At 38.2% G+C, this 22342-nt stretch overlaps 3 protein-coding genes across 7 annotated transcripts; all 3 read left to right on the forward strand.

The window, feature by feature from the left end:
* Positions 1-1275: 1275 nt before the first annotated feature.
* LOC148862865 (uncharacterized) lies at positions 1276-8686 on the forward strand. Of its 5 annotated transcripts, none has more exons than XM_088980023.1 (6): positions 1276-2086; positions 2765-3053; positions 3191-3297; positions 3624-3756; positions 3899-4093; positions 8173-8686. In XM_088980023.1, the coding sequence occupies exons 2-6, from the start codon at positions 2784-2786 to the stop codon at positions 8452-8454; spliced, it is 987 nt and encodes a 328-aa protein (XP_088836149.1). In that variant the 5' UTR covers positions 1276-2086; positions 2765-2783; the 3' UTR covers positions 8455-8686. The 5 variants fall into 5 exon arrangements, with proteins under 5 accessions (XP_088836149.1, XP_088836152.1, XP_088836153.1 ...); XM_088980026.1 differs by lacking the exon at positions 1276-2086 and adding an exon at positions 2251-2333; XM_088980027.1 differs by lacking the exon at positions 1276-2086 and adding an exon at positions 2356-2519.
* A 6434-nt stretch (positions 8687-15120) lies between these two features.
* On the forward strand, positions 15121-16541 carry LOC148862866 (RING-H2 finger protein ATL14-like). Its single transcript, XM_088974753.1, has 2 exons — positions 15121-15606; positions 16470-16541. The coding sequence occupies exons 1-2, from the start codon at positions 15121-15123 to the stop codon at positions 16539-16541; spliced, it is 558 nt and encodes a 185-aa protein (XP_088830879.1).
* Positions 16542-20480: 3939 nt separating this feature from the next.
* LOC148862867 (UDP-glycosyltransferase 90A1-like) lies at positions 20481-22141 on the forward strand. The gene is given in 2 exon segments (XM_088975345.1): positions 20481-21379; positions 21381-22141. Coding segments are annotated over 2 exon segments (1398 nt in total). The 5' UTR covers positions 20481-20513; the 3' UTR covers positions 21913-22141.
* Positions 22142-22342: the final 201 nt, after the last annotated feature.

Genomic DNA, 22342 nt, shown 5'->3' on the forward strand with positions numbered 1-22342 from the left:
ATTTTCTTCTTTGAAGAAATTAAGAAGAAGCCAAGGCATTTGTTGCCGGGAGAAAATGGCGTATTATGAAACTCGGTGAGTGATTTCCTCTAGACTCTACCTTCTCTAAACCTTCATGCTCCAATCCACGCACCCCAAGGTTCATGCTATCAACAATATCTATGGACTTTGATAACGAGAAATTGTCGTCTATTACATCTGATGACAACCTCATCGTCGTCGATGCCGATATCGTCATCACAGTCCGTTGAATTACCATCTTCATCATCGTTGTTGTCGTCGACAAGTTTATCATCATCATCGCAGGCCACTTTTGCCGGAGGACGCCATCGACCCAGTGGGAGGTGGTGGGCTCTCAGCAAGGAGGCCACTTTTCTCAATGTCTTTGGGCATTCCAGGAGCTCTCCCATGAAAATGAGATCCTTTTACTTATATCGCGAGCAACTCCTCGGGGATTTGCATTTACATCTACATGGATGGAACCAGCCGTGGCAAGACGCCTTGTTGATAGAAGCGGTGCATTGAAGTTCAAGCTACGGCCATGACATCTCTCATTCGAACCCTCTTGATCCATATCATAGAGCTCAGAGCTCTGCTAACAGTGGTATACCAGTAGTAGAAGTAGTAATAGTATAATGATCAGGGACAAAAGGAAGGTGAAGAGATTTGCATGGAGACGAGGTGAGATAGGGGGGGGGGGGGGGGGTAAAACAGTTGAAATGCGGGCATCTCGTGGACACATTTAAAACCCGTTTTAAAAGGTCTCACTGGTGAGGAGGAACTCATTGAAGGGTGAGTTTATAAGTCGGCAGAAACAAGTCAATGGCACCACCACCCAGTCCATTGGAAAGAGACCATCCACTGAATTTGTTCTGACCATTCATTTGGGTAGCTGTGGCTCGCAGCGACAGATGAAGATCGACTAATTAACATATTTTCTTCCTTATGGATTTATCGAGAAACAACTAACACGAATATTCCATGAAACATAAAAGTAGAGTGGAACCATAGCACACATTTCTTTGCATGAACAGTATTTTTGCCATTTTTTGATATTTTTCTAAAAAAGTAATTTTATTTTAATTATTTTATAAAAATATTATTTCTTATTAATATTCTGGACAAAAAGTTGCCCTTATCTGCATTAAACCCTACCTTCGAACACTGACGGTAAAGAAGATTAACTTCGGCATTCCGAAAAAAGTATCAAAAATTTTATTTTAAAAATAAAAAAAAAATAATGGATAAAATAGTCTTTTTACTCCTTCCGTTAACGAATAGATAGACGTTAAGAAAGAGAATCAATTGTCGGAGGAATTCTTTTGAAGCAGTAATTTCGTCAATTTCCTAAACCTTAAATTGCCCATAAGTTATTAACCCTCTGTCGATTTATTAGTTTCTCCTCCTGCAAATGCAATCGTGCAAGTCCAACCGCAGCCATTTTAGAGGAGGGTTGAATACTCTTGAGTCTTGACTTCGACCTCGATTTCTTTCACGCAGACCGCCGATGAAACAGCCGAGTAGGGCCCTCTCCGACCAAGTTGCGAGTCTTTCGAACTCCTGTTGATACTCGCAAACAGTGCCCACCTGAGGGAGCTTGGACAACGATTCATCGTGGTCCTCAAATCCCGTTGGTCCGAATGCGTCAGTGAAATCCATCCATGAGATTTGAGGATGGGATCGCCTGAACAACTGGAACCAGAGTATAGTTTCACCTTCTAAATGGAACGAAGCCGCCAGAATTATCTGATTGTTGGGCGTCTCATGGAACTCGAAGTAACGTTCCACCTTGAAAATCCAGGGCACCGGATCTTCGCCGTCCTACTTCGGGAAGTCAAGTTTTCCTGACCGCCAACGATTCCTGTCCGCCGGCTCTATTCTTACCGGATACCTCCTGATCCCTCTTGAGCTCATGCCTCTTCCTATTTGAGCCACCACCGTAGCAAGTGTCTCTTTGATCTTCTGAAGTTCACCAGTGACCTTGTGCAGACTAACCTCCACAAGGCTGGTCCTTCCTTCAAAAGTGTTGGATCGTGTGCTTGGCATGGTGTGGGATCCAGAGAGAGTTTCAAACGAACATTTCAAGGTAATTCTTTATTACTATTCTTTCCAATTTATACATTCTACCGTGGCTGTAACAACTCAAGAATTGAGAGTCAAGATTATTTGTAACAACTCAAGAATCAAGACCATTCCCACTTGCATAGTTGGTTACCCTTCTGTTGGTCGGTTTTACAGCTGGATCTTGGCCCACGTGCCTTTTCCTTGTATACACTTTCTGGACAATGGATCTATTGCTGACCTTGTTCTGTTACTTGGTTTTAACAAATAAGGTTGAAGAAGAGAGACAAATTTGTGATTAATTGTTCATAATTCAACATATTTTATTAGCTTATAATTGATTAGTTTATTTTTTTGACCAATATAATTGATGAGTTTATGATTTCCTGAGTTTCAGGATAGGTTTATAAAATCATTTAGTCAATTCTAGCAGTAGAATGAGCTTCTCACTGCACTAGGTCATGCTATCGCCTATGCTTGGTCATTCTTGTTCTGTGTTTTGGTCAGCTTCAGCTGATTTTAATTTACACTTGTATTTTTCCCTGGTATTAGTAGGGATTTTTCTTCCTGAGATGATTAATAAAAGCTTTCTGATCATCACTGCTAAAAAAACTTGTCTATAAATTCTATGCTCATTCCTTTTTTTTTTAAATTTTCTACGAATCTAGCTTAATATTTAATTCTTGCTTCTTCCTTTTGTCAGATTACTGAGCCCAAGAGGGATGTCTGGGCAAGCTCTTAGAGATCTCAATACACTACCAGGATCTGAGAGGAAAAATGAAAGTTCCAGCAAAGGGATCATGAAGCCTTTCACTGAGAAAACCAATGGAAACCTTGACAATTGGCAGAGACAAAATCCTGCATCTTTGTCTTCCACTTCAATAAGTGAAGGCGAAGCTGGGAATAATGGCGTAGAGGTGGGAGCTTCAGAGGTAGAATATATAGAATCTGAGAATCTTACTGATCTAGAAGATGTGGATATGAGTCTCAAGGTATGCGATACTCCACTTTGATGCCTCTTTTTGTTGTTTGGTCTAAATGTCTGAAATATTAGATGCTACCCCTGATAGTGTTCTTCTGATGGTCTGCTACCTTATGGTTCATTTAACGTGTTCCTCTTTTTTCTCAGACACTCTTAGCAGGATTAGACTCCAAGGATTGGGTTTTGGTATGTGAGGCCCTCAATAATGTTCGTAGATTGTCAATATTTCACAAGGAAGCAATGCTTGAAATGCTGTACGTTTTTGGTTCTTACATGTAATTTGATTGGAATAACATCTAGAGTAATGTTTTCCTAAAATTGGGTTTCAATATGCTATTCTCTAGGTGCTAGCTTGAGTGCACAAGTCGAAAAAACACTACCTTCTCCCTTTCTTTGACATTTGTATTGCTGAGGGTATTTTGATGAATTTCATAAGGTTGCATGATCATTAAAACATTCTTTCATGTTTATGTGAATTTCCAAAATACGCTAGCTCAGGCACATGATAAAGAGAGTGGGGAGCTTTCCTCATTCTAAATTTCAGACTTCTTATTCTTTTCTGTTATATGTTGATGTCCAGGGAGAATGTAATCTTGCTCATTGTGAAATCCTTGAAAAGTCCAAGAAGTGCCGTCTGTAAAACTGCAATTATGACATCTGAAGACATCTTCAATGCATACAATGATCATATAATTGATTCAGTTGATCCTCTAGTAAGTTCTTATCTTTTATTTTATATTTAACAATTTATTTTTCTCTTGTTTTATGATGATTGTATGATTGCTCTCTTGGTTTGGTCATTCCTTTTTTTTTTTTTATAAATTGCATTTACACTTATATGATGTTTGGTTACAGCTTGTACAGCTTCTTCTCAAATCTTCACAAGACAAAAGATTTGTATGTGAGGCTGCTGAAAAAGCTTTAATAGCAATGACTACATGGGTTTCCCCTGCTCTTTTGCTACCAAAGTTGCAACCATATCTTAAGCACAAGAATCCTCGAATACGAGCAAAGGCATCAATGTGCTTTTGTCAAAGTGTGCCGCGGATGGTAAGGTCTAGTTTTTCTCCTGTATTTTACTTATTCCTAATTTGAACATGATCTTAATCATTATTTTGAGCATGATTTGATATCAATGGGCACTTAGCCATGTAGAGATGGGGAAATTTGGGGATCTTTCACTAATTTTGTTAAGATATTTGGAAAGTCTGAAAAATTGAGGATACTTTCAAAAACATGGAATTAGTTATTTAACTTTCAAGGAATTATTATAATTGCACATTTAAGGCTTGAAAAGGCATAGCAAAACAATAGTATAAATCAAATAAGAGAAGACTAGGAGGCTTGAATAGCATCCTTCTCTCTGTCTTTCTTTTAGTCTTTTAGCCATCTTCACTTCTTTATGTATGCTGTTTACTTCCCATTTTGCTATTTGTCCTTTCGGTTATTAATCTTTTTCTTTATTTTTTTGTTTGCTTTTGAGTTTTGACCCATATTGAAGGAATTTCTAAATTAATTATTTTTCATTTTGTTGTAAATAGAAACATTCATGTTGTCAATTATTTACCCTCCTATCTGGCAATTCTAGTTCTAGCTGCCACTTCTTAAGGCACAGCCAAACAAGTACCAGTGTATGGTTGGTCTGCCAAATATGTCTTGTTTTCTGGACCTTAGAATATGGTTTAAAATTAAGACACAAGATTGTATGGTGGACCAGAAACGTGGAGCAGGATGCAGGATCAAATCATTGGAGTTCAAGATTTAAAAGCTTCAAAGATCTGGAGTGTGGTTGGAATGCATTATATAATAAAACAGTGTCTATGTGTGTGTGTGGTTGGATTGTATGTGTAATTGCATTTTTTTCATTCTAGTCAGGTTGCTTAGTGAGCTTCCCTAAACCCAGGATTAGAAAACTAATGTGAACCTCAAAAGAAGTCTTTGGGTTCATCTCCCCATCCTCTATCCATGGAAAAAAAATTCAGCCCAAACATATTGCCATGTGTGCAAAATAAGTCCACTTTGATACTAATAAAAAATGTCCAGTTTGATAGGTGATTTTTATGTTAAAATCAAAACTTTGAACACTTAATGTTAACCACAAAAATCACGAACAGAAGGTGGGATATATGGTTCATATGGACTGTGGGATTGGATGTGTAGCTGATTCAGTCAGTCCCATGTTTGATGGATGCTTGGGAGCAGCCACAAGTGCTGCCACAAGTGCTCTCCATGTGACAGAAATAGGGTTGGTTGCATAGGAAAGCTCCCTGACATAATCACCATCACCATCATCCTCACCAATATCATTATCATTATCATCATCATCATCTAAGCCTTGTCCCAACTATATGGGGCAGCTACATGACATTCTGTTCAGTAAAAGCTCCCTAACATGATATAGTATAATATATCTTTATTATATAATTCTGAAACTTGCAAGCAGCCTCACGTCAATGCGACTGCCATTTTTACAAGATTTATAAAGCCCAAATAATATTTTCCCATTTATTGACATTTGCACATGCCTTTTCACTGATTTGTGTGTATCCGTGTAGGTACATATTTTATTTAAGACCCACTATCCAAGCAGCAAGTTTTGAAGCATTTAGCTGAGATTTTATTATCTTATTTAGGACACAGAGACCACTGAGTTTTTTATTTTATTTAGGACACAAAGACCCATACCAATGTAACATCGTCTTGAAAACTCTTAGGTTGGGTGTTTTTTTTATTTGAGTTAGGAAACTAAAATCACATTTGATTTGCTGTTAGAGGATATGAGCTGACTTTGTAACTTGAATTAGGAAATAACACACTTTGAGAGCTAGAGTGGAATTTGTGCCATTTTACATATATTTTATTTTGAATTAAAATTTATTTACCTAGCTATGTTTTTTTTAAGGAGAGTCCTTCATATCTGGTCTTTTATACATATGGACGTGTGTAAATACTAGTAGGCTAAGTAGCATTCACGGGACATTCCTGTAATATACTCATTTTATTTGGTTAATTTGTATTTTTAAATACTTTTTATATGATTTCTGAGCTATTTGTGAAGTAGTTGTGCATATAAAATATATTGATTTATTTTTAAGTGTGGGTGAGAGGGTTTGTGATGTGTGGAGATTGGGGACTTTGGGAGACAGTATGCTGTGTGTTTGATAATAAAGCAGGTATGGTTCCAGGATCCCTTATTGGGAAGGGTGCAGAAAATAAATCTACCTACTTCCTATAAAAAAAGTATCCCATTTGCCATCCAAGATGAAATAACTCCCTTTGTGTTGATGTGATAAATACTAAATACACAAACCTAGATTTTAGACCTATGTTTTCTAGTTACATGGACCACAATTTATGCATACTTCTACTTCACAATAGGTAATGAAAAGGTTAGGTTGTATGATTGATGAGGATTTTTTAAGGTCTGAGAAGTCTCTACAAGATCATGACAAGATGCTTCGTGCAAAAAGAATATATATCATTCGTGGCAATTATTGTTAATACAAAGAAGAAAGGCTAGGTTAAGTCTAGAATGTTTAGCAGTCAAGCTTATTGTGGCCATAGTTTATTATCATGCAGTTTTGAGTTTATTGGACCACTTTAATAAGAAAGACCTGGGGAAAGGTGGAGAAATTGGAGAATAGAAGAAATATTGAGATACAATCTAGAACATTCAGCAGTTAAGCTTATCATGAGAGGGCTTATGATCATTCGATTTCGAATTTCTTGGAGCATCCTCTTAGTTGGACTGTGTTTGAAGAAAAAGGTGGAGAAAATGGCTAACAGGTTGTATGTTCTCAGCTTTCTTTTAAGTGATTATTAATAAGACGGATGGCTTCTTTCAATTTTTTTTGGAGGCTTTCAACTAGTTATCCATTATCCCCATCTCTTATAACCTAATTGGGTAATAGCCAATTTACCTCAGAAGCATTGAATCTCTATGTCCCGGAGTGTTTCTTTATTTGGAAGGAATAAAGTAAAAACCTCTTTAATGTGTAAACCCATAATGATAGTGGGCTCTTGACCTTAAATGCTTAAGCTCATGTGTAGTGATAAAAAAAGTTTGGACTCATAATGAGTTATGCATATTGTGAACGCCAGAAAAGCAGGATAGATTGGATTAATCTGGTCTACGGGATATAGAAGTTTTGCTAACCTCTTCTGTGGCCCCAAAAAATGGTAGCAAGAGTGGTATAGAGGTTTATGTTGACCCAACTCATCAAGGATTTAGATAATGGGGTACATTATACATCAATCTAGAGGTGATAAAAAGCCAATCAATCCTACAATGCATGAATATTTGTAGAGAGCTTTAATTCTTCATCCTCATCCATAAATGGGGCTCAGAATGCCATTGAGCAGGTACACAAATGGGCATTTTTGTTAAGACTTTCCCATATTGTTTGGGTTTATCCTGAGGCTTCACACTGAAATGTCTTAGTCTCTCCTTTCCCTCAATTGGGTGATGATGGTATGGTGAACCACATTGCCCATGCGCCTCTTAGTCCATTTGTATTTTCCTATTTATTGGTATTGACTGCCATTCATCATATTGAACGTGCATTAAAATTTGGAGTGATGCTTAATGCAATGATACCATCCTCAAGACTTATATATTAATTCCTCTTTTTGCATGTTTATTTTCAAAGCTTATGGAATAATCTTTTCTTCCCATTTGGTCTTGGACCAAATTTCTGGAATCTCTTACAAATAAATAGACTCGACAAACTGAATGGGTCCTTGTCTCCGGCTCAAACTCTGATTTGAGTGTGTTTGCTGTTTTCAGAAGATTCTTTATTTTCTAAAATTTTCCACTTCATCCGATTTGTGTATATTTCTGCATAATACCATATGTACCTCTTGTTTCATCATCTCTAAAAGTGAGTTTTTTATGGGTGAGTTCAGACTTGACAAGGACATGTTTTATGTTTCACAATAAGTGGCTCTTCAGTTGCATAAAATAAGATTTGGCCCCAGACAAAGTAGAATGACACTGTTGGATTAGTGTATATTTGGGTGGATATTGATTATATATTGTTTGATTATGTATAGACTATAGATGTCTGTTAATTGTTGGTATTCTTTATATATTTCCATTAAATGGTCCATTTTTTGGACATGTTTTACAGGGAATGGAAGGAATCAATGCTTATGGGATTGATAAATTGATCCATGTAGCTGCTTCCCAACTCAGCGACCAGCTTCCTGAGTCCAGGGAGGCTGCTCGCAGTCTTCTTTTAGAACTGCAAACTGTATATGAGAAGTCCCAAATTTCCCCGTCGATTACAGAATCTGAGCATCCACAAACAAGTTCCTGGGAGCACTTTTGTCAGGCAAAACTCTCTCCTCTAAGTGCACAAGCAGTTCTTCGTGTTACCAATATTACTAGAGATCTTGTTTTGGGCTCTTAATTAGAAGGTATTAAAGAATTTTTTGATTATTATTAGAGCTGGTATTAGAGCATACTATGAGGTTTAGTTGTTTTTTTTTTTTACTTTATCTTTTACTTTTTTTTTTTTTTGCTTTGGTTTCACTTTTACCTGTAAATTTTACAAAACAGTGGCATACCTCATAATGAGGTTGAAGAATCATACACATATTTTCCCCTACTCAATATGATTTGTTCGATGTAGATTGTTGTTATCGTCCTCTCCTTTTTTTTTTTTTTTTTTATTTCCTCGTGGCTTTCTGAAACATTGAAATAGAATTTTGATCGGCTCTGGTGATGCCAAAAATAGATGTGAATGTGAAATGCTGCTGCAACCCTGCAAGCTATCAATAATAGTTCAATCCCAACTTTTCGTCAGCTTCTGAAGCTATTACTACGTTGAACCATCTTGAATTGGTAAGACAAAGGTAGGAGGAAGTGGTAGGGCAGCCAACGTTATTGGCATGAATTATATTTTAGGGGTCATCTCTCCGTTACAGTGCTACATTTTGGTAGACGACTAGGTTTCGCACCATTCTGAAATAAGCTCCTCCTTGGTCAGAATACACAGTTGGTCCTCTCACTCTCTTTGATGTAATGGACATAATTAAAATAACACACCAAGGTTTTATGTCAGTATCTGATGACGGTCGGTAACCTCTGATTTGATAGTATCCGTGATCATGAGCTTGCCGATTGTTAATTTGTTTTCCGGTGCTGACATCTTCACCTAATAATGTATGCTTTCCTGGCGGCTATAATCTGTGACTATATCGATCCATGACCTCATCGATGTGATCACATTTACGATCTTGTGATCGAAGCAACCCTCATAAACAACATTATATTTAATCAGGCATTTTGTTTGGTCTTGTTCGTGAATAGACCATGGACTGAGATTTGTCATTTGATAACCGTATCCACTGTCACAGCAATTAGCAAACCTTGTCTTTGCTCTTGTTTCCTCAAATTTGCTGGTGATCCGAACAATGAACACTTCCATTTTTTTTTCATAGACGAACATGTATACATTAAATGTATATTTTGAAGGACAAAAACATCTTTCTGTTTCTTTGTCTTTTGATAGGATCGTAGGAATGTTTCCAGTTTATAACAAAATGAGATGGGAGCGGATTAATTGTTTTTTAGTATAAGCGGTCCATGCGGATATGGCTGGTGTGGAACAAAATGATTAGTCCCATAGCCAATATAACAGTAGGAATGGCAACGGGGCAGGGCGGGGATGGGGAGCCTCTCCTCATCCCCATCCCTTTGAAAATTCCCATTCCTGTCTTCATCCCCGTCCCTGCTAATGGGGACAAGGTTGTCCCCATTCCTGTCCTCATGGGGATTTCCATCCCCGTGGAGATCCCCACTCCACATGATTTTTTATAATGTTAATTATTTTATTTTTATTTTTATTTTTATAATTAAAATTTATAATTCTATTAGATAAGATTCAAATATATTCAAACATATTTTTAAAATATTCATATATAGACGTATAAACACACACAACCCAAGCATACATAGCTCTCCCTCACCATCTTAGGCCCACCCAAAGAAAAACAAAGCAAAAAAGCCTAACAAAACTTAATTAATTCTAAGGATAGGCAAGCCCAAATTATCTTCGTGAATAAGAAGAGCCAAATCTCTAGGAATTTGGGAATTACCATTGATCACCTTTAGCTCGTATCTTTCATCAATTCCTTTGTTATTTAGGAGATCGGCACAACGATTTCCCTCTCATAAGATATGGGTCCACCTAATATTCATTCTTTGCACTAAGTTCTTAATCCTGCTTAAGATGTAAATAGAATTCCAAGGATAATCCGATTTACCCATTATAATGTCAATAATTATCCTATTATCACTTTCAACCTCAATCTCTTTATAGCTTCTTTGCAACAAAGGCTTAGACCATCATACAAAGCTAAAAATTCTGCTTGAATAGAGGTAGACTGATCATAGTAACAATGAAAAGCAAATATAAGAGATCCAAAAGAGTTTCTAAGGAAACCCCCACCTCCTCCTACACCAAGATTGCCACGACAAGCCCCATCTACATTCATCTTGTGAGCAAAATTACTCGGAAATTTCTAGCTAACCCATTTATATATATTTCTTTTTTATGCTTTCAAAGGAATGTTTAGCACTTGAAGTGCTTCAAAGAGGGTCGTTATTCATATTTGAAGGATCATTAGTAATATAAACCACTACTGTTTAGGAAATTGACCAACTACCCCCAAGGTTTAGGAAATTGACTAATTTTATCCCTATTGTTTCAGTATTGTCTTAAAGTACTCCTATTGTTTTAGTATTGTCTTAAAGTATCCTTATTGTTTTTGACGATTGACTAGTTGTACCCTTACCGTTATCATCCATTAATATTCTGTCAAATTCCGTACACACATGACACCACGTGAGGTATATTTTTTTAAAATCCAATTTTACCCCCTTTCTCTCTCTCTCTCTCTCTCTCTCTCTTCTTCCTCTTCGTTCTCTCCCTTGTTTCATCACCGTCATTGCAACTCGTTGCAGCATCAAACCCCTCCACCTCCAGCCCCCCCTCTCTCTCTCCTTCTTCCCATTCATTTTCTCTCCTCTATTGTTTTATCATCTCCACCTCTGGCCCCTCTCTCACTCGCTCACTTGGAAAAGGTGCCTAGATCTATAGAAGGTTGAAGTGCTTCCCAAGATCAACGAAAGGTTGGGTGCCTAGATCTATTGAGTATCTCTCAGATTTGCAAGGAACCTAGATATGAGATCTGAGAGATACTTAGATCCACCGTCGTTGGTTAGATCAAGGGTTTGTAAACCCCTATAGTTTAAGAAATCACAGGTGGTGATTTTGGTTTCGATTTTCCCCCTCTCTCCTCTTCTCCGTCTTTCTCTCTTTTCATTTTTTACTTTCTTTCCTCCTTCCCATCGCCGTCCCCTGTTCTTGAACCCTCTTGGAGTGTAGTAGCTTCGGGAGGTACCATTTCCTTCGGAACTGTGAGCACTTCACTATCTACTGCTCGATGGGCCTCATCACGTAGAAGCCCCATGAGGTTGGGCAAGGCGGGGCATTGAAGGGATTTCTCGAGAGGCTCTATGAGAGTGGAAAGCTCAAGGCCTTGTACGATAATGACTATCTACGGAACCTCTTGGGTTTCCATCAAAATTGACCGATGATGACTGTCTTTGGTAGTGTGACACCATTGGACGTCTTCGGTAGCAAAATTGAATTTGCAGTGGTGGAGCTCTCTCGGGGATTGCTTGGCGAGAGTGGATTGGTAGATGCTGTTGGCGAGGAACTCAAAAAAATTGACGCTAATCTCCTTGAGTTATGTAGTAGGAAGGTGTGTGCCTCTCCAGTTTTATCCACCATTCTCTATAAAAAGGACCCCAAGGGCCTTGGAGAGGGGGTTGGTCAATTCACCCAGTTCACAAGACTAAGGTTTCTTGAAGAGTTCAAGGGTTGTAGAAGGGAAGGACGCCCAATTCTTGTCAGGAGGGGTTCCTGCAAGGTATTCAACTAATCTGCAACTACTGCCACTGGATCTGATCAACCACCTTTTATTTTCTTTATTTTAATTTCTATTATTTTTATTCCAGCACCCTTTTAGATTTAATTTCTGTTCGCTTTTGTGCTTTGCAGATCTGAATTCGTCCGGTTCAAGGCTAAGGTGTCTCGAGGGCTGAAAAAGTGAAGGGCACCCAGATCTTGTCAAGAGGTGTTCCTACAAGTTGTCCGGCCAATCTACAGCTACCGCCACTGGATCCAAATTTTGGATCACTTTTGTTTTTGTTTTTTTTTTTGTTGATTTCAATACTCCTTTAATTTCTGAATTTTAATTATTGTCATGTTTAATTTCAAACCTTTAATTTCAGCATTAATATATTTTATTTTCTTATTTTCTGCAATTCTTAGTTTCATTTTCTTTTTATTTGTCCGGAACGAGAAAATAATAATTTTTCCCTCACTTCCCTGTGGGTTCGACCCTTTTCTCACTACGTACTATGTTGTTTAAGGTTACGTGAGGATTGAAAAAATTTATAAATCTCTAAACTGGTGTTCCAAAGTGGTTAACGACACGCTTCCAGTTACATAAAAAAATTGAATTTACAGTAATGGAGCTTGATCGGGGATTGCTTGGTGAGAGTAGACTGACAGATGCCATCGGCGAGGAATTCGGAAAAATCGTCGTCAATCTCCTTGAGAAGATCCACTGACAAAAGTAATAGTTTCATCGGCGGTAAAGGCTTATATTTAATTTTTCTTTGGCTCTAGTTTCAAGTGCAATACTAAGATAAAGTTGTTTATGTTTGCAACAATGACATTCATACAAATGGATGAAAACAATATCAACCAGTATTAATGTTGAAGAGCAAGACATACGTTAGTGGGGATGAAAATTTTTCCATCCCCATTCTTGTTCGAGAAAAATCGTCCCCATCCCCACCCCATTGGGGTCAGATCTCACAGGAATTGGGGAAATGAGGAAAATTGCTATTCGATGATAGATATGTGAGAATCAGTTCTATCATTTTATTCAAAAAGAGAGAGAGAGAGAAAAGTGAGATACACAAAATGGAAACCCAAATTCCATGATAAAGACAAGATAAAACGAAGAAAAAAAGATTTGTGATTTAAGATTTTGTGAATTGTTAACAAGCTTTGATTCTGAATAGACAAGCGGGCCGGGCTTTCCAGCCTGGTCCAATGGAATATGGGCCCACAATTATAATGGGCTTCACTTCGAATTTTCGTTAAATGGACCAATTAATGTAGGGCTGCAAATGAGTTAGATCTGCCTAGATAATTTGCTTTGTTATCATTTGGATTTGAATTCAATTTTGTCTATCGGGGATTTTGATTGGATTTGGATGAGATTCGGACATATGAGTCTTTATTAAAGATATAGAATTCATGTATACATACATTTAAATATCATATATAGGATTTGGGTGGATATCGAATTCTAACGGATTGAAATCATATTGCCTTACATGAATCCAGTTTAAATTCAAATTGGACAAATGAAATTTACAGTTCCGTTTATAAGATTGTTTTCCTACAATATTCTTTTAATATCCTAGGAGATAAAAAATTCTGCATTTCAAAGTTAATCCCTTCAATATATGGAACAGATAAAAGAGAATGTAATAAAAAATGAATATGAATAGATAAAGTAACAAAACGATCAGTTCCGTTCAACAATAGGCATCGATGTCCTTTGCTTTCACCAAAATACCAATCAAATAGTTTTGATGGGGATGGTCTTAACAATTGCAATCTTTGAGAGTGGATGCCCCTGATCGGTGGGTGATTCCCGATCTACATAAATTATGTGTTAGAGATGTATTTTATACTCACATCCATTGATCATAAAATTAACATTCTAATATTTTTTGTAAGGCTGCATAATTTATATCGGTTCAGTTTTGTAAGCATTTGGAAGGAGTGTGTAATTATGGTTGACATAAAACTCCACTCTAGTTAAGTTTTGTGTGCGTTTGAATGGAGTAGAGTTTTACGTCAATAATTGATGTAAAACCTCATCAAACATAAAGTTTTACATCAATAATGGATGTAAAAACTATATTTATTTTATCGATGTAAAACTTTACACTCTTCCACCCATCGTATTTTTCCAAAAGCGAAAATCACTTTCACCGTTCAGTGTATTTTTACACCGGTGATATTTTACACCGATTCCAAACGCAGCCTAAAGAAATATGAGGAAGAGGACAGTATTATTTATTTATATGTTTCACCCTGTAATTTGTGTATTTTCATTATTGAGATATCTGACGAGGAAATAAACCCATTAATGATCCTGAGTGATTCACCTTCTATACTTATCTTGCCACATCTGAGAGGATAGAATCATAATCAAGACTCAAAAGTATATACTATGCAGTGAGAAAAGAAAAAAAAAAAGGCAATAGAATAAGGAAAATTAAAAATAAGAGGCGCTTCGCAATCTTCCCAGGACTTGTGTTCTCACACTCCATCTATTATCTTTGGTTCCTTCCCCATCCACTCCATCAAAAAGATCAAACCACCTCCCACTAAGCATTAAATATCCTCTTAACTCCATCTCAATGTTATTGGTCACCTACTGACGCTTGTCAGGAATTTCTTAGTCTTAAAATAACAAAACAACAACCACTCCACCTGTAACAAGTGCAAATACCCGGTTTCCATTAAATTCTGCAATCCTGCCAAACTTCAGACCCGAGGGAACATTTGTAAGTTCTGTTTTTTAATTCTTTGTCTGTGTCTTTTTCTGAATTTTCTTTCAAGTTGTGCATTTGGGTTTCTTTCATTTCGATACCATGGATCACCTGTAGACCCGTTATGTTCTCTGCTAATACATGTGGAACAGATTGGGTTAAGAGTCTTAAGACTCAGGATTGTTATTCATATGGGTTTCTAAGAAGATAGAACTGATAGTCTATTTGATGGGGTTCTGTCTGTTGTGATCAACTGAATGTGTAAACGGATTACGGTTAAGGTTTCTGAGCTTGGATGAGAAGAATAGTCCTGGGTGTCAAGGGCAATTGAATAGGAACACGACTGTGAATGGTTTCTGGGGATTTAGATTTGTTGGGATACTTGGGATGATAAATTGGAGTTTCGGTGTGCAAAGGGAATTTAATGAGTAACAAGGTTGTAGAAATTGCAACGGAGATTGTGGTGATGGCAGTCGTCCTTTCTGTGATATTGCTATTTGTGGGTATCTGTGTTATGGTCTTCATTCATGTCTGTATAGTTGGGAGGGCTTTGAGGAGAGGGTTCACTAGACAAAACTTGGTTGAGAGGGCCAACAGTGGAGCTAACAGCATGTCGCATGATGATCTGCAGAGGCTTCCTTGCTTTGATTTCAGAGCAGGAGAGAAGGGGAGTAGTCCCATAGACTGTGTTGTTTGCTTGGAGAATTTCAAGGTAGGTGACAAGTGCAGATTACTTCCTTGCAAGCACAGCTTCCATGCTAACTGTGTGGATTCATGGTTATTGAAGACACCCGTCTGTCCAATCTGTCGAACCAGTGCTTACCCCCAGAAGGCCGGTATGGTTGTGGGCGAGGAAAGTAGTCACTCAATTGAGGTTCCAAGTGAATTCATGGAGACACGGCCAGTTGAGGTTGGATCTCGATTGAGCTCCAATCCACCCACTTTGCAAGCTTCAGCTTCGGAATTTTCTGTTTAAATATCAACAGATTTACATATTAAGTGATCTTCATACTTGAAGTTGGTTATATGGACACACATACAGGTAAAGATTAAGTTTTTGATTCATTCCTCTTTCTGGGTGAATTTGAATCCTTGGGATTGCTTGTACTCAGTGTTGAATTTCAAGATTCTTGTTGCATAAACAAATCACCGTTACAGTTATGTTAAGATTGCAACTTATTTCGATTCAATCCACCTTGAATTCGTTGCATTTATAAACAGGAAGAAATGGAAATTTTGCGTAGCTTCTAAAAATTGCTAATTTCCTTGCAATTCGTTTTGCAACTGAATAAATCATTCTTCTCCTTCATCATTCCTCTTCCTCTGAGTTTGGGAGTCCTGTTAATTACAGAGAAGTTGTGGTTTTAATTTACCATGTCCACCAAGTACAGTGCAGGAAACTCTTTGCATTGATTTTCCTTATTTTGTGCCAAATAAGTTGTAATCTCATCACAAACTCTTTTTCTTACTTAATACTTACAAAGAAAAGAATATTCCATTTTATATTCCTTCTCCTTTGACATTCTAACTGAAAAATGGGCTCCGTAAAATCATGTTGTTGGAAAGCAAAATGGATAATGGTTATTTTTTTGGGCCTTAGGATAATAATTAATGAAACAAGTATAAATCATGATAAAAAAGAGAAAAATAGAAATATAGTTTAACAGTGTAAGTATAACAATTAGAGGAAAAATAAAGAAAGAAATAATAAAAAATGATTTAAGCATCCACAATGATGAATATAACAATGAGGAGAATGGAATAATGAAACAGGATTCATCGTTCATATACTTGAGGCAAAGCTTAGATGCTGCTGCTGTTGCTACTGATGATGATATTCCATAGAGCTCTTAACAATAATAACATGATAAATATGGAAAGGCCCATTGCAGATTTTTATATCCCACTGTAGACCTATAAACATTCAAAATGTCAAATACCCCTACTCTATGCATCAATGTCCATCGGTGAATTGGCATCAATTCTGAGCTGGCACTACCCCAATTGTATTTTAGGCTTAAAAATTCTGCCCTTGGGCTGAACGTCATTCTCCCTAATAACAATCAATAAAAAAACTAAAATAACAAAGGCCATTGGATGTTGCCAAAGAGCCATTTTAGAAAAAAAACAAGAAAGAACTTTAATAGGGTTAGTGGGCACAAGTTCTCATTAGATTTTTTTTTTTTTTAACAGATAGCTTGGTCCACATTTCCTAATTGTAAGTGAAAATTTAAAAGTATTCAGTAACTTATCCTAAATTTTAGATGAGGTTGATTGGGTTAAGAAGATACATTTTTGTCTAGTAGTGCTCTATATCTCTTGTAAATTGGCATCAAGTCTGAAATCACAAAACACAAATCCTGATTTAGTCAAATTTTAGTTTTGATTTTGACGGGCTAATGGATTGAGCTGAATCCTCTAGTGCCCCGACCTTAGCTTCACAGAAAATTTCGTAATTTTCCATCTAGAATGAGAGATAAAACCCTCCATTTCCAGACTCGGGGTACCTATAAATTAATACATTATATTATACTATACGAAAACATCATTTCATGGTTTTGACTTTTGCATGCACATTAGGTAGAGTGGATGTCTCAGATGCTTAATAAAAAAAGAAAAAGAAAAGAAAAGCTAGGTAACATCCTTATTTTAAACTCTATCGGCCTATCGGGATAAATATTAACCACCGAGCCGGCTCAAATTTATGAGCCGTGACAGACTTTCCGAATCGAACTTCTTATTTGCAACTCTGTAGGGAAAGAATGTTAAAGATTGCAATTTGAATTTTGTGGCCAATCCCTGTTCTTTGTTTTTTTTTGGACGCCTAAAAGGCAAAACTTCATTGAACAAGATTACAACAAAGACATCCATCAGCAAAATCAGTCAAAGAAAAACAGAAAATTAGACGTGAACATGCAACTAATTGACAAATAGAGATGGATTAAACTGCTGATAAAACACCGCAAGTGAATCCGAACAGCCAGCGAGAGGAAACTTGCAAGATCTCTGCAAATGGCGTGAACAGATTTGGATTATGGAGCGTAAAAAAGGAACACAGACTAACACCATAACAAATTAATTGCCAAGATAACCCCCAACCTTGGCAATAATGAGATCGGCCCATTGGAACAGCCTTTACAATCTTTCATCCTACTTTCATGCTTTATTTTATGGAGAGATATTTCCAATGCAAGGCATTGATGGCTGTTCAAGTGGACTTTACTTTGACTGAATCCGGTCAATAAAACCTCCCACATCCAAGTTCAAGTGGAGGTAAGAGATGGGCTTTCTGAGGCCTCCTCTTGGGCCAAGTTTGGGAGTCTTATTTGAAAAATAAGTTTTTATTCTTGTAAGTATTTATGAACGTTTGGTGAAAAAGCACTTATGGAAATAGAGGTAGTGTATGTATTTTTAAATTGACATGACGGGCTAAGGTAGATAAGTAAGCACTTAATTGAATAATTACTTAAAAATAAGTTTAAAATTTAGGCTTTTCAAATAAGTGCTTATTATCACAATAAGCATTTATTCCAAGCTTATTTCTCAAACTCAAATAAGTGTTTATTGGTGTGGACTGGTCCCAGCCCATATTTTTAAGCACTCCCAAACTTAGCACGTTATTGAAGACAGTCTTGAAATGGTGCTTGCCAATTGACCCAATTTAGGGATGGCAAGTAAATAGCCAGTGTTTTTAGCCCTTAATCCGGCCAGTCCAACCATTTGATCCACCACCTGCTGGGTTCGGATTCATCCTTAACCTGCCATTGCTCAAAAACTTAGTCAGAAACCTGACAACATGGGCAGTTGAACCCAAAGTTCAAAATTTCGTATATATCATATCGAGGCCTTCCCGATACATTCCTATAAGGGGTGTTTTGGGTCGGTGGGTAGACCGGCCTTAAACTGGCCACTCTGAATTAGATTCGAAAAAAACAAGTACCAATACAGGGTGATACGCTGATAAAGTTGAATCATGGTTTTTAAAACTGACCTGGAAACTGAACCGGTCAAGGATCCAGTTACTGGGTTGAACAGTTTGACCATTAGAACCAAATGGTCAGCCCATTTTGACAAAAAAAATAAAAAAAGGTTAAAACCATTCAAACGATTAATCACCCGGATCAACGGTTTGCTGACCAAAATCAACGGTTTTTTAAAAAAACCCACTTTTGAGGAAAACCAAAACCGATCATCTAACCGGTTTCCAGTTTTTCTGGCCGACCGTCCGGTTTTAAAAACCATGGGTTGAACCATTGACCAGTTTTAATAACACCTATATCTATGTACATATACAAGTGGGGCATCCATGAAATCATGCTTTTATAAATGTATTGTTTTCTAGAACTTCAACCAATCAACCCCCTCCCGAATTTTTTATGAATATGGGCTGATGTAATGGATTGTCCCATTTATGTAGGACCACTGACTGACCCTAGGCCTACAAAGAAAAGCTGTACCACTAAATAAGAAAATGCTCCCGGTTCCGGTGATGGTGATTTGTTAATTGTTAAAAGAGAAAATTTTTGACTATATTTAGAATTGTGTTTGGTTGTATAGGTTTTTATACCTTACTCTTCCTTCTCCTTTAAATCAAACATAAAATAAAAGAGCAACAAATAGAGCAAGATGTGAGCTGTCTTCTCTCATGGGCCCTAAGGCTGTGTTTGGTTGCAATGAAAATAAATTTATACTGATGTAAAATCATGACAATGCAAATGATTTGAGTGCAAATTCTAACCTATTTTTATTATAAATTTTAATTTACTTTGTTTGATTCCAGTACAAATAAAATAAAATAAAGTAAAATTCAAAACAAAATTAAACAAGAATTTACATTTTTTTACATTTGCACTCCCATGCATTTGTACCAACACAAATAAAATTGCACTGTAACCAAACAAAACCTTGAGAACAAGAAGTTGATACACTTAGGAGATGGATAATTATCATTGGCTGCATCCCAGTTGGTTTTGTACGTAGAATCCTCCATTCTTGCTTGTTCAGCAAGGATAGGCGGAATTTGATTTCTGATTACCACGGGCAGGAATCCGACTTCTTTCAATCGCCGATGATAACAGTTCGACTTGTATCAGGGCAGAGTCCAAAACACATGAGGCTTTTCTTAGGTCGTCGGTGATGATTGTTAATCGCCACCAGTTAGAGAGGGAGAGAGAGAGTGACTGGCGAGGGCAGAGTCCGGCAAATTTAAAGCGGGAGGTGGAATGGAATGAATAAAAAGCTAACGACATAAATGACAGATTCCGTTTAATTCATTTCGAACACATTAAACCAATGCACGAACCAAAAGACGCATGGTGTGTCCTCATGCTACGCGAACGGTGTAAACATGGACTCTGCCCTGCTCTGATAGGAATCTTAATTTCTTGTTCACTCAGTATATCGTAGCCACACATCTCTCAATTCATAATAAAAATGTGTGGCTACAATTCACGGTGGGTAGAGCGTGAAAAAAAAAAAGTGAGTAAAAAATCCCGTTTGCCCTGATAGAAGCCGGACTGCACTCACAATGAGATGATATTCGTCAAAATTCATGTGTTGCGTCAAAACTCTTTCTGCTCTTATATCATAGGTTTTCCACTTTTCCTTTCTTTCAAAGATTTTGACAATTAAAAATAAGCGGACCAAAATTTGGGTTTCTCTAATTATCACTTATTCTCAGGAATAATAAGTTATTTCCAAAAGCAAAATAAGCGTTAATTCCACTAACCGCTTATTTTTAAGGAATAAAAGCAAAGAGAAGAGTTGCCAACTTGTCATTGCAAGCAGCGCTGAAACGAGCCAGAAGAAGAAGAAAAGATGACTTCTCTTCATATCGTTCTCTTCCCTTTCATGTCTAAAGGCCACACAATCCCAATTCTCCACCTCGTCCACCTCTTTCTCCGCCGCCGCCGCATCTCTCTTACCATCTTCTCCACTCCGGCAAATTCTCCCTTCATCCGCCAATTTCTTGCCGATACAGACTCCTCCGTCGTTCGCGTCATCGATCTCGACTTCCCTCAAAATGTCCCCGAACTTCCACCAGGGGTCGAGAGCACTGATCTACTTCCTTCCATGTCTCTCTTTCTCCCTTTCTCAAATGCTACCAAACTCATGCAGCCCCACTTCGAACAAGCCCTTCAGAGTCTTCCAACTGTTAACTGCATAATCTCCGACGGCTTCCTCAGTTGGACTCTGCAGTCAGCGTCCAAATTTGGTATCCCCAGGCTCGTATTCTACGGCATGAGCAATTATGCCCTGATCCTCAACCGCCTTGTGCGTCGGGATCGTCTGCTTGTAAACATTGAATCAGATGATGAGCCCTTCAGCGTGCCTAGCTTCCCTTGGGTCAAACTCACCAGAAATGATTTTAATTATCCTCTCAGAGACCTTGACCAGAGGAATCCCCTGCTTCAGTCAATTGTAGAGAGTGCCATGGCCACGTCCAACAGCCAGGGTCTCCTCGTCAACAGCTTCGACGAGCTGGAGTCAATTTACCTAGACTGCTGGAACCGTGAGTTCCTGCCCAAGGCCTGGTGTGTGGGACCTCTATGCTTGGCTGAATCGCTGACCCCGACAGGAGTCCAGCCTCTCCAGAAACCTGCGTGGGTGCAATGGCTCGATAAGAAGTCAGCCGAGGGTCGGTCTGTCTTGTATGTTGCTTTTGGGTCCCAAGCAGATCTCGTAGGAGCAACTTCGAGAGATCGCAATTGGGTTGGAGCGGTCTAAAGTAGATTTCTTGTGGGCCGTCAGACCGAAGGGAGCGGAATTACAAGTCGATGGATTCGAGGAGAGGGTGAAAGACAGAGGACTAGTTGTAAGGGAGTGGGTGAAGCAAGGGGAGATACTGGAGCACCAGAGCGTAAATGGGTTCATGAGTCACTGCGGTTGGAACTCGGTGTTGGAGAGTATATGTGCGTCGGTGCCTATCCTGGCTTGGCCAGTGATGGCGGACCAACACCTGAATGCGAGGATGGTGGTGGATGAGATCGGCGTGGGTCTAAGAGTTCTCGCAAACAATGGTTCATCAGTTCGAGGTTTCGTGGACTCAGAGATGATAGAGAAGATGGCGAAGGAATTAATAGGGGGAGAAGACGGAGAGAGGGTGAGGAAGAAGGTGAAAGAGATGCAGAAAACAGCTAGAATGGCCATGGAAGAAGGTGGGTCGTCATGGCGCACGTTAGATCAGCTCATCGATGTAACCTGCAAGAGAACGTGACTTGGCCGCAACCGGGTCTGTCGTATCGTTGGCACGGCACGTTTCTCTCTTAATAAAGTTGAAGCCTAATTGGTAAGTTGTCAAACACAATCTAAAAATTTCATCAGGTGCAACACTTATTAATATAAGGCCTGTTCATCCCGCTTGAGTTGACCGTTTGTTAATTGCATTGTGTATTGTTTTTATGGCGTCCATATATATAGACCTGAACTGAACTCTTCTGAACTTGCAATTGTGTATTGTTAGCAGCAATTTGTGAACTTGATGGCAGCGGGATTTGATCCCAGGTCTCTACTCCGACGAGTCAGAGAACCTACCAACAGATAACATCTCCTCCTGTTGTGAACTTGCAATTACTGCAAAATCAATGGCAATAGTTGAGGGCTTGAGGCGAGGAGAGGAGGATCTTTGGGGGATGGGGGGGCGCTTG

The sequence above is a fragment of the Nelumbo lutea genome, chromosome 3 (genome assembly GCF_056320005.1).
Source record: "Nelumbo lutea isolate HS-2025 chromosome 3, American lotus-T2T, whole genome shotgun sequence".
In the NCBI taxonomy this organism is placed as follows: domain Eukaryota; kingdom Viridiplantae; phylum Streptophyta; class Magnoliopsida; order Proteales; family Nelumbonaceae; genus Nelumbo; species Nelumbo lutea.

What these genes read in the sequence shown, in the direction of transcription:
- LOC148862865 (XM_088980023.1), top strand. Translation starts at nt 2,784, where the DNA reads ATGTCTGGGCAAGCTCTTAGAGATCTCAATACACTACCAGGATCTGAG. An exon ending in ATGTGGATATGAGTCTCAAG is followed by an intron (nt 3,054 to 3,190) that starts GTATGCGATACT and finishes CTTTTTTCTCAG; the next exon opens with ACACTCTTAGCAGGATTAGA. An exon ending in TTGATTCAGTTGATCCTCTA is followed by an intron (nt 3,757 to 3,898) that starts GTAAGTTCTTAT and finishes GTTTGGTTACAG; the next exon opens with CTTGTACAGCTTCTTCTCAA.
- LOC148862866 (XM_088974753.1), top strand. Translation starts at nt 15,121, where the DNA reads ATGAGTAACAAGGTTGTAGAAATTGCAACGGAGATTGTGGTGATGGCA. An exon ending in TGGAGACACGGCCAGTTGAG is followed by an intron (nt 15,607 to 16,469) that starts GTTGGATCTCGA and finishes ATAATGAAACAG; the next exon opens with GATTCATCGTTCATATACTT.